This window comes from Zasmidium cellare, assembly GCF_010093935.1.
Source record: "Zasmidium cellare ATCC 36951 unplaced genomic scaffold M409scaffold_106, whole genome shotgun sequence".
NCBI lineage: Eukaryota > Fungi > Ascomycota > Dothideomycetes > Mycosphaerellales > Mycosphaerellaceae > Zasmidium > Zasmidium cellare.
In genome coordinates this window covers 1-10472 of record NW_022987050.1, presented here as the reverse complement: position 1 = coordinate 10472, position 10472 = coordinate 1, and the positions used below count along the sequence as shown (strand labels likewise).

The 10472-nt window shown below is 50.3% G+C and overlaps 5 protein-coding genes across 5 annotated transcripts; 3 read left to right on the top strand and 2 right to left on the bottom strand.

Moving 5' to 3' along the window:
• Positions 1 to 205: 205 nt before the first annotated feature.
• On the bottom strand, positions 206 to 1744 carry M409DRAFT_61738 (uncharacterized protein; the record flags this gene model as incomplete). The annotated part of the gene is made up of 3 exons (XM_033814863.1): positions 206 to 529; positions 1040 to 1323; positions 1375 to 1744. 3 exons carry the CDS (start codon positions 1742 to 1744, stop codon positions 206 to 208), a joined length of 978 nt encoding a protein of 325 aa, XP_033659239.1.
• A 432-nt stretch (positions 1745 to 2176) lies between these two features.
• On the top strand, positions 2177 to 3282 carry M409DRAFT_61737 (uncharacterized protein; the record flags this gene model as incomplete). The annotated part of the gene is made up of 2 exons (XM_033814862.1): positions 2177 to 2781; positions 2841 to 3282. 2 exons carry the CDS (start codon positions 2177 to 2179, stop codon positions 3280 to 3282), a joined length of 1047 nt encoding a protein of 348 aa, XP_033659238.1.
• A 321-nt stretch (positions 3283 to 3603) lies between these two features.
• Positions 3604 to 5582, top strand: M409DRAFT_61736 (uncharacterized protein; the record flags this gene model as incomplete). Its single annotated transcript, XM_033814861.1, has 4 exons — positions 3604 to 4344; positions 4395 to 4694; positions 4853 to 5419; positions 5571 to 5582. The coding sequence occupies 4 exons, from the start codon at positions 3604 to 3606 to the stop codon at positions 5580 to 5582; spliced, it is 1620 nt and encodes a 539-aa protein (XP_033659237.1).
• Positions 5583 to 7781: 2199 nt separating this feature from the next.
• Positions 7782 to 8701, bottom strand: M409DRAFT_61735 (uncharacterized protein; the record flags this gene model as incomplete). Its single annotated transcript, XM_033814860.1, has 3 exons — positions 7782 to 7956; positions 7989 to 8169; positions 8263 to 8701. The coding sequence occupies 3 exons, from the start codon at positions 8699 to 8701 to the stop codon at positions 7782 to 7784; spliced, it is 795 nt and encodes a 264-aa protein (XP_033659236.1).
• Positions 8702 to 9014: 313 nt separating this feature from the next.
• On the top strand, positions 9015 to 10220 carry M409DRAFT_71687 (uncharacterized protein; the record flags this gene model as incomplete). The annotated part of the gene is made up of 3 exons (XM_033819281.1): positions 9015 to 9318; positions 9371 to 9859; positions 10207 to 10220. The coding sequence occupies 3 exons, from the start codon at positions 9015 to 9017 to the stop codon at positions 10218 to 10220; spliced, it is 807 nt and encodes a 268-aa protein (XP_033659235.1).
• Positions 10221 to 10472: the final 252 nt, after the last annotated feature.

Here is a 10472-nt window from a genome sequence, read left to right as displayed (position 1 = left end):
TTTCGATCCTGCAATACACTAGGCCGAAAGCCGCGGTTGGGGCCCTGGCCCCCGCCGGGGCGAAGTGGGCCCCGCGGTAGAATCATGTATTAGGCGGGCGATTGAGCCGCTGGCGCGGATGTTAGCGATGCTGCTTTATTATTTGTAGGGATTTGAGGAGTCGTTGTGCCAACAGCAAGGGCAGTACAGTATATGTGTAGCACCATTAGAGACGTACCGTGATCACGACAGCGTACAGAAGCAGTGTAGCCCGTGGCGGTACATGGTGAGATTTTCCGTGTGCACGCAGCAGCCCCATAAGTGGAGGTTCGACCACATGGTTGTTTTTGCAAGCCAGCAGGTCGACGACAGCAGCAGCGAGGAAGCCAGCGAAGTCAGTAGCAACGATCACCCCGACAGCGAGGATGACGATGCCCATAGCCGCAGCAATACCGGACCCAGCCATGTGACCGGTTTGCAAGGAGCATGTCTGGCGTTTTGCATCGAATTGTGAAATCAGACCATGTGCAGTCGCGATTGCCAGAATCACCTGATTCCATGATATGGGAAGGTGACATCATCAGCGCTAGCCCTATAGACGTAGCTTTAGAATTCGCTCGAAGCTCCGCAAAAACGTGTACCACAAACTTCTGCTTTCTGCGGCAGAATGGCGCGCATTGAGCAGTCAGATGAAGCCTTACTAGAGGGTTTACGGGACATTGTAAGTACGCGACCCCAAGTCACAAATCTGATTAGCACACTGAGTAACAATCCAAGATGGACGAGCGCGACCTGAAGCTTGATCAATGGAGGGACTGTACTCCATCAGACCAAATAGAAATAGGTGGAAGCATTGTTGCCTTGATCATTAGATCGACAGGGAAAAGAGGAGGATTAAGGGTTCACTTAGAGGGAGATACGAAAATGGACTATGTGAAAGAGGCATCAGACAACACAAGTACTTTGCTCTCAATCAAGTCTGCAAAGGCAATAGACTTGTTTGGTCATCTATCAATACGAGCGTGTCGTCGGGCTTGAGCATGGTATGAGAGCTCCGTACGTATTCTAGAAGCACCGCACTTAAGGAGTACGATAGGCTGATCCGTCCTCCTCTTAGTACAATATATGGCGGTGCTGTGGGCTCTCCGTACTCGACGACAATGTGGAGTGGTTCGTTTTCATTTGTCCACTGAAGAAACTTCGCAAACTGCCATGGGCTGACTTCGTATACCTGCTGCGGACGATGATCAACTAGAGGGTGTGCGTCCGAACTCGTGTCCACTGTGTCCGTGCAGGACCGCCGGTTGGAGTTCTCGTCCAACCTCTGCTGCTGATGTCTGAGGTCTTCAAGACTTTAGCGTCGGTTATGTGGCTTGCCCTCCAGCTTTTGCTTACCTTGAAATTCAAACACATCTGTCGCATCCTTGAACTCCGTGAGAAGATCCATTATACTTCCTGCGACGTACGCAGGCCAAGCCACATGTTCGTAAGCCCTCGCTTTGCATAACAGTGCACTAAACACATCTCCAGACATTTGGTTTCTAGGGCGCCACCATTGGTACGGATAAGCGATGCACCAGAAGACCATTCTATCGCGGTCTAGTCCGCGAACATCTTCTGCTCGTGTGTGCTGTCTTGCCCGTATCTGTATAAAATTGTTGCGGAAGTACGGTGATACTCGACCACGACTTCTCCATGTCTCGACTCTGCGTACGCCTTCTTGATGTGTTAAGTCGGCGCTTTTCAGGAAGGGCATGGGTTTCATGCTCGGTAATCAAGCTTGGGAGCAAATACACATGAAGCGGTGCGAAGTATGCGTAGAACAAGAGAGGCAAAGGAGGCAAGGGATGCCTAGAATGTAATCGATGCGAGCGATGGAAGGGCTGCGAGAGGTGCAAGGGGTGCAAAGGATGTCGGGGATGCAACCCTGACGTGGGGGATGCTAAGGATGTGGGGGCTTCAAAGGATGCAGAGGAAGCGAGCTGAAGGGATGCAAGGATGCAGGGGATGCAAGGCATGCAAGGCATAGGGTTGCAAAGGATGTGGGGGCTAGCAGTTCTCAGAGCTCCAAGCTCTGACTTCGATTCTGCACGTCGCTTGAAGCACAGTATATATGAGCAAACGCATCGTCCTTCAGAATAAGGCCGCGTGAGCATTCTGTTGATCCAGCACACACTCGACTTGTCACTTGTTTACCATGTCAAAATGGACGCTTCATACGATAACGGAAGCTGCTACAGATGCATACACAGCGATGATGCAGCCCCGTGCGGGGGAGAATCTAGTCCGGGATTTCGTGGACGAAGTCATCGACGCTTTTATCGAACAGTCACCATACGCGCTTCGTCGTAAGGCCGAGCAACCACCAGATCTCAATGTCTTCTCCGAACATCGCAAAAAAAGAGTTGATATCATACTGAACTCCTTCATCAATCAGAACAAGACGAGATTCGTTCTCATTTTCACGGAACTCAAGAAGCCACCTGTCAGAGGCAGGAACCCGGAAACCACCGATATTGTGACTGTCGAGCAGCAAGCATACGACGCCTGCAAAGCATACATCGATTCGCCGGATTGTCCCGTCTCTTTGGTCTTTGCGTGGTGCGTTGTAGGCCCGCTCTCGCGGATGTTCAAATACGCTCCTGACACCGCAAATACTTGGGAATCTCTCTGGGGAACACAAAAGGCGTACGACTTCACTCAATACATCGACGCTGCGAGGCCAGAGAGTATAAGGATATTTAATACTTTCAACGCTATCCTAAGCTCGCACCCGGTGGAGTTGGCCAAGAAGGCTTATCTGTAAGTGTCTAAATTGCCTCCTGTGGGTAGTCGTTGCAACACGGACTAAGGAACGTTAGGACACCTAATCTTCCTCAACGAGACACTCAGTTTGTCTTGCCGAGTCAACCCACTGTCAATGTCGCGCGGCCAATGGCTCAGTTTGTGCGGGACGTTCCGCCTGTTGCTTCCTCCTCGAGACAACCCCAGAACCAGACACAACTGCAGTCACAACCACCACCGCAAATGCAATCGCAACTACAACCACAACCACAAATGCAACAAACGCGAGCCACAGTTGAAAGGCTTCGACAAATGGGCTATCCCGTCACGTCAAGTAATGAAGGATATTCGATTACTTGTACCGTAAATAGGATCCAAAGCAGAATGCGGATTCACTTTGGAGAGAGCGTCTTGATATTCGATCCTGTTGAGAATATATGGGCCGCCACACGGTTTTGGCAAGACACACTCTATGTGTATACTCGAGGACAATGGATAGCGTTGGGCAAGAGCAGCTAGGCGGATGCATTATGTGCGATTTTTCCTCCTCACGATTTCTAGCCTGCAGAAGGGCATCTAAACCAATAAATCAAGTCGAGTACCGTACTCTGTTCTTTAGTATAGAATTCAAGTGAACAGGATTTAATCTTAGTCGTTTTCGCCTGTCTGCACAAAACGTATACTCAAAGTCGGTTGAAATTTCCGTGGTCTATCAGTGTTTCTGCCTAAGGCAGAGAGATCTTCTTAGTCAGCGGGTGGGCGTCCAAGCTTTAGGCGCAATTTGTGTCGCATTCCTGTCCAGAACCACTTTCTCTACTGTTTAGACACAACTGGGGCGAAATGTACGATTGCGACGGTCACGATTCCACCGGAACAGCATGTGTCCTTTGCGAAACGGCTGTGCCACCATTTGGTGATCCGCCTTTGATTCTCTCAGGATTTGAAGGCCCTATTCTCTCTGGGACAACGACGCCTCATGATCAAGGAAGTGCTTTGCACAAAGGCTGCCTCGAAACTATCCGAAAAATTTTCCAACGACGTAAGAAATTCGATCTCACCCGGAGGTTATGGCTTCTTCAACGTACCAGGTCACTTTTATGGCCGATCAGCTCAAGTACGCGCCACACATGGGTCAGACAGTTCGCCGGGCGATCTGTTAATGAGCTTGTGAGAACATCCGAGGTTTTAACGGAGCTGGGATACCACATGAAACGGCTACCAAAGGAGATACTCGAGCATATCGGGGGATACTCCCATCCAAGCTCTTTGACAGGTTTCGCGATCTTGCGCCAAAATGCCCTCTTCATCAATATGTGCGAGGTCGACGAGAACCTGTCTCGCATTATAAGCCTACCCGACGGAAGGCTCTCTGTATCGTTTCGCAGAATCTTTCAGCACACTTATGTCGCTGATGTCGCGCCAGTCGAGGCTCGTCCAAATGATACCACAGGCTTCCTTCTTTGCACCGATGGTATAGCTTGTCAAGATGTCAAGCGTGCAGACCGTATACGTTACCGGGAAGGCCAATGGTATAGACACGTTCGTGCGACTGGCGGTGACAAACTCCTCCTCGTGTACAAGGTATGAATGTCGGAGCTCGAGAAGACTTAGACAGGTCTAACAACTTTTAGGGCATCTGCCTTCAGGACATCCTCAACCTTCGCCTTTACCAAGAATCCTACCTATACGATCAAACGAAACTACCAACTTTACAATCGGAACACTGCTTTGGTCTCCCTGCAACAGATCTTTCTTTGGATCAGCTAATCGAAAACCCAATACGCTTAAGACAAACATGCCTAGAGGGCAATCCTTTTGGGATCATTGTAGCTTGTTTAGGGTCCACGATAATCGCGCTTCGCGCTCATCACGGAGCATCCAACGACTTGGATGTATACAAAAGGATCGATGAGATGCCCTCGGGAAAGAGGGTAAAATGGTTTTACCATTCCTTACAGCCATTTGAGAGAGTGGTGGAAATTGTAGTGTGCTACACTCAATCAATTGTGTCAGCACTCTGCGAAAACAGCCTTTGCGTAAAGAAGCGCCTACTGTAAAGCTATCATGTATCGTTGCTAACTATTGACAGCTCTTGACTTCATACGGACGAGTGTTCCGTTGTGGACATTACATAACACCGGCAAAGCTTGAGCAATATCGTTACTGTACTCTCGTTAACGACGAAAGCTTGTACGTTTCCGAGATTTATCTCGCGGACAGCTATGGTGTTAGTAGGACCTTGCGTGCGGGTGCGGTATGTCAGCAAATTCATCGGGATAGCTCCAGGACTGCAATGAACCTTTGGAATATCGTGGAGTCACCCACCTCTATACCCAAAGCTGTTGGACATGGCCATCGCTACTTTGGAAGAGTCAACGCCTCACTGTTCTCTAGTTTTAGTATTTGCGTTGAAGAAGGAGATGTGTCATCCTGTCTAGGCATACGATTCCATGGAAATATCGAGCCAACAGTAATTGGGCAATGGCGACTGGACAGGGCCATGATTTCTGGCGACCTCCCTACAACTATCGGCTTGTGCAATAATATGCACTACGGGAAAAGTTTCGTTGCGATCACTCGCATATCGCAAGCTTCTGAATCGATTAGCTTGGCAGGTATACTGGAATGGTGGATAGGTCCCAAGGGTAGTGAGATTGTAAGCTGCCTAAATTGACTTCCTTAGGAGCTATTATAAAGTTCTACTTCCTAGCCAATATGATGGTTCCTAATTAGTCGTCCTTTCCTTGCGCCTGAGCTACGATCCATTTTCGCCCCTCTCCCTTCTCCTCTGCTTTCACCACGAATAGGTGCGCAACTAAGCTAAGGTCCAAACCCATAGCCGCCGTCCCCGGAGACAGAAACATCTTTACCCTTACGTATTACGATAGTACGCTGTTCAGTGCAAATGGTCATTGCTCAAGACTTTTCTGGAGAGCGACCATGCTCTAGTAGAGATTCCGCTGTAGTCTTGTCCCCAGGAATAAAGAGATCTCGCTGGAAAGTTCATCCCCGGCCCGGGGGACAGCAGAGGTCTTGCTGTGTGCACGCTTGTCACCAAAGGCAGCATGTATCTTTTTTTGCACAGGTAATTTTCACGTCCAGGCGCTGTCTTAAGTCATGTCAATTGGCAGTCGGACAGCTTTTGCAAAATGTAGTGGAGCAGCACGCCCTGTGAATGTCGCGCTATATGAGACCGAGATTGAGCACGTGACCGGTGAGAATCGAAAGGCTGAACGTATGAATCTTAATGCCTTCTCGATTTATTGCTCTTTCGTGGACGTGGGATCCCTCCAGACACGAGAGCGACAAGGATGGCAATTACTGGGTTGAGCATAGTCACACCGGAAAGGTGGTAGGGATAAGAGTCAGGAACTGTATTCTTGATCGAGCGACCAGGTACCTCCTCTCCACGGGCTTCGACATCTTCTGGATAGACAAAATATGCATCAATCAGGACGATCACGATGAAAAGCAAGAGGCTATGAACTCCATGGATATATTCTACAAACATGCGATGAAGTCCATTGCCTTGCTATCTACCACCCGGCGGACCTGCTAGACGAGATGCGTAAGCGATTTATGGTCCACGGGTCTAGATCGCCGTTCCATTGGGCGAGCCGGCTCCGTGTATTATATACGGGAAGAAAGTCCGCGAATCGACTACATGCCTAGGATATATCGAATGGTCGGACGATGGGACATCCGTCTCGTACAAGGACGTCTTAAACCTCCATGAGGTCTCGAAGGCACAGGCACAGTTAGAGGAGCTGCTCCTCGTCCACCCCGAGGAGCGACGGGAGGACCTAGGCCTACAGTTCTGAACGCACCGTATTGCCGACAGCGCCGTCGAGAACCGCAAAGGCTGGAACTTCCTCCAGTGCGAAGAAAACACGCAGGGCCCCCTACCAGTGCGCGAGAACTGGCTCCTTGAGCGCGTTCTTACAAACATGTGGCTCCAGGACGAGTTCATACAAGTCGGTAGTGCTAAGCAGACGCCGAGGTGGAGCAGTGCCGCTGTTCAAGCATATAAAGCTAAAGTGGACTGTTTCCTCGAGCGCCTGCTCCTCCTCATGCACTCGTATCGCCCGCGGCGTCGGCAAGCTTCTCCTATGCATAAGCCAAACACTGCGCATGCTTATCTACGCATACTAATGCCTGCTGCAATAGACTTCTGAGATTTTGTAAGTCGTGTGCACGCAGCATCACAATGTGCCTTATTCATTCTCCTCGCGCAACCAGCGAACAACACTCCGGTATCTCGAATGCCGCTGCATTCGTCGCAAGAGAAGTGAGAGAATTGTATGAAAGAACTCGACCCTTTCACATGCGTCCTTCAGATTGAATGAGACTGAGCGGTAGACGTTGATAGGGCTGCCGTCTTGTGTGAGGTCCAATGCAATAGATGAAATTCGCGCCGGAGTAATGTCCATTTGGGTAATGTAAGCAGTGAGGTGGTGCCAAGATACCAAAAAAACACAATCGCTCACGTGAACCTTGGTCGGATTTTCGCTTACTCTCGCAGAAGCGACGCAAAGAAGGGTGCATACTTCTTGCCCCAACAGTTGGTGGAAAGTGCGGTTGTGCATCAAACGTTTGAACTACACTTCTGGTTAAATAAAAGGAGTATTCCCGCCCAAAGTAGACCTCACCTCGACCGGAAGCTTGGCAAGCTTCCTATCTGACCTTCCTAAGGTAGCAGCTACTTGTATCGACAGATCTACTTTGCTAGTACATGCTGCCCCACCAACACTAACGACCATACGATCCTCTGCGGGCATATCATGATGTAAAGACATCGGAGAAGCAGGGCAAGAAGAGAGTTTGGCCAAAATGGTGCCCATGGCCGAAAAGAAGTTACTGCCAGTGACCACAACCTCTGATTCAGATTTGTCTTCGGTGTATCTGTATTATTCGACGGACTGGCACCAGCTATCAATAGCGCTCGACGGACGTTTTGATCTGGCCAAGACAGCCCTCGTCAATGCACAAGAGCTTCGACCACAGATCCGGCGGCCGGGCTACCCACAGACCATTGTCGCCTTGCTCATAGCTGCTGTGATCGACATGTCCGGAGAGCCGGACGCCCAGGAAGCGTCGGACGCATCAGAGTCATCTGCATCCGACGAAGATTCGTGGCGCGCGGGAGCGCCCAACGGCGGCATGCAGTGTTCAGCTGTCAATGTCAGCTTCGCCCTTGTCTCATGTACTGCGCTAGTCGGACATACAACGCATAGCAGGTGCTGATTGATTGAACAATATTCACCTTTTCAACCGCAAAGTCATCATCTGGGATCCAAACGTTGAGCCGTCTCCTCAGTTTTTCAAAGTACTCAGACTCATGATCGGGTCCTGTTCCTTGCAGGTTTGAAAGACTTGCGGCCTCAAATATTGGAGGGTACAGTCCCGCTGTAGACCAATCCAATATCGCTATGGTACCATTGGAGCATTGCAATAGGTTTCTGGGCGCAAGCTCCTGATGGCAGAGGGATAAAGGCATACCTGTAAGCCGCAGCTGATGGTCTTTCCACTTTCTTTTCAAAGACCTCGGGCAACGACGTAGCCTTCTGTTGAGTGCTTGTTCGAGATCATCGACTGTGGAAAATGTCGTGTCTGCGGTGTTGTCACCCCATGGGAAACCCTCGGCAAGATTGCCGGATAAAGGGCCTGGTCGAGTCAAATTGTCTGCAATTGACAATGACTTTGAGTAGAGAAGGAAAACGGCTCGTGCGACTTTGTCGACAAGCTCGAGCATCGTCGCAGTTCCCATGGAGTCAAGGCATTCACCAGGAACATGTTCCATTATCAAGTATCCGGATGGAACCCCGTCGTGTCCAAGAGCCTTCATGAAGCGATAAGGCTGCGGAATCTTGACCTCATTCCCGTTGAGCAGGGTCCATGCAAACAGCTGGTTCGTATATTCATCCTCACGTAGGCCCATGCGGATTTTGGCGATGACTCCGTTTGCGAGCCTTTTGACTGATGCATCCCGACCCGATTGGGTTGGCAAGGTAGCACAGTAATTAACGATGTCTTGTTCGTCGCATTCGATGAAGTCTGTGGGTGTGCTCTGCCAGGAGAGGGTGGTGTGCGACATGAAGGCAGAAGTTTGCAGGCGGTGAAAGCGGGAGGAAACAAGAAGGATCGTCAGTCGGGCGCGGGGAAAGGACGACTAATCAAGGACTTATATAATCACAAACCCCTGACCTGAACTTTTCGTTGACCGCCACCAACGCCTCCGCAATGTCGCAAACATGGCTACAGTATCGCTCGTCCAACGCTTGAGATCGTCTACATTCGTCCTTGTTCTCCTAGGCGCTGGAATCTCAGCGCCATCCGACATCCCCACCTTCGCGGAGCTGCGAGAATGGAGAGGATACCCGTGTCAATGGCTGAATTCAGCCGCCGCATTTGAGCAACAGCCGGTGCTCGTCTGGTTCTTCTTCGAAACACTGCGCCAGATCATGTGTCGTGCGGAGCCAAACGATGCGCATCGCTCTCTGACTGAGCTTGCCGGGATGAAACCTCACCTCCTCACTATTAGTCAGAACATTGATGGTACCGAAACGTGGGTGTGCTTGTATTTAGGCATGTGCTGAGTTTCAGACAGACCTCTGTGAACGAGCAGGTCACCTACCACCTCAACTAGTTCCTATCCACGGCTCCATTTTCATGATGACATGCTCACGTCCGGGCTGTACCTACACCAGTCGCAGTCCCAGCCTCGAGCCGGCTGTACCGTCTTTGGTTTTGCCGACTTACGACATTTCGAATAGCAAGACACCTTTACCAACCCTGGAGATTTCTGAGCTACCGCATTGTCCCGCGTGTCGGACGCATCTGCTCCGCCGTGGTGTGGTGCGATATAGGGAACTGCTTCCAGCGGGAAGCTTAGATGCAATAGACAGGTGGTTTGGTGCAGTACCACGAGTCGACTTGATGCTTGTAATTGGGACTTCGGCAGAACTATCAAGCCAGTTCATTGATGATGCTCGACTCAGAGGGGCTTCTATTGCCCACTTCAATCTCCAATACCAGGATCAGATCGTGGAAGATGAGGACCTTTTCATACAAGGAGACGTTAGCACCACTTTGCGACGTGTTGTCCAGGAGCTTATAACAACGCCGGCGACAAGCCGAGCTTTACCAGACCATGGATGCACAGGTCATCTTGGAGAAGGTTTTGAATGATTACAGCTCCGGCACAGCGCACTCCGTCTATGATCACTGCAACATCAACGTCGCGTAATATAGGCTTCTGCAAATGCATCGGAAAGGCGGCCCAGTTGGACATCACTAAATAGACAACTCACAATTGGCTGATTCAAGCATTTTATGCACGAGGTTACGGCACTGACAGACTCTGCCTTGCCGTGATTTGTTATCATACCCAGTCCAGACGAATTCAACGTCAAGTGCATCTACTGTCTAACTACGTGTCGCTAGCGGAGCATGACTAGTCTGTCCCTAGGGACAATAGTTATATGCCCTCATTTCTGCTGTCCCCGGGGGCCGTGTTCGAAACTCAAAGCTAACTGTTGTCCCCGGGGACAACAGAAATGGAGTATCCGTCCTGTCCCCAGGGACAACGTTTGAAATTTAAAAACAGCTGTTGTCCTTGGGGACAGCCTTCTGCGGCCAGTTATCTTTGTCCCTGGGGACAAGTTTCAACCCTAACCCAAGGCCTTAAGACTGTTTTTCCGACATAGACT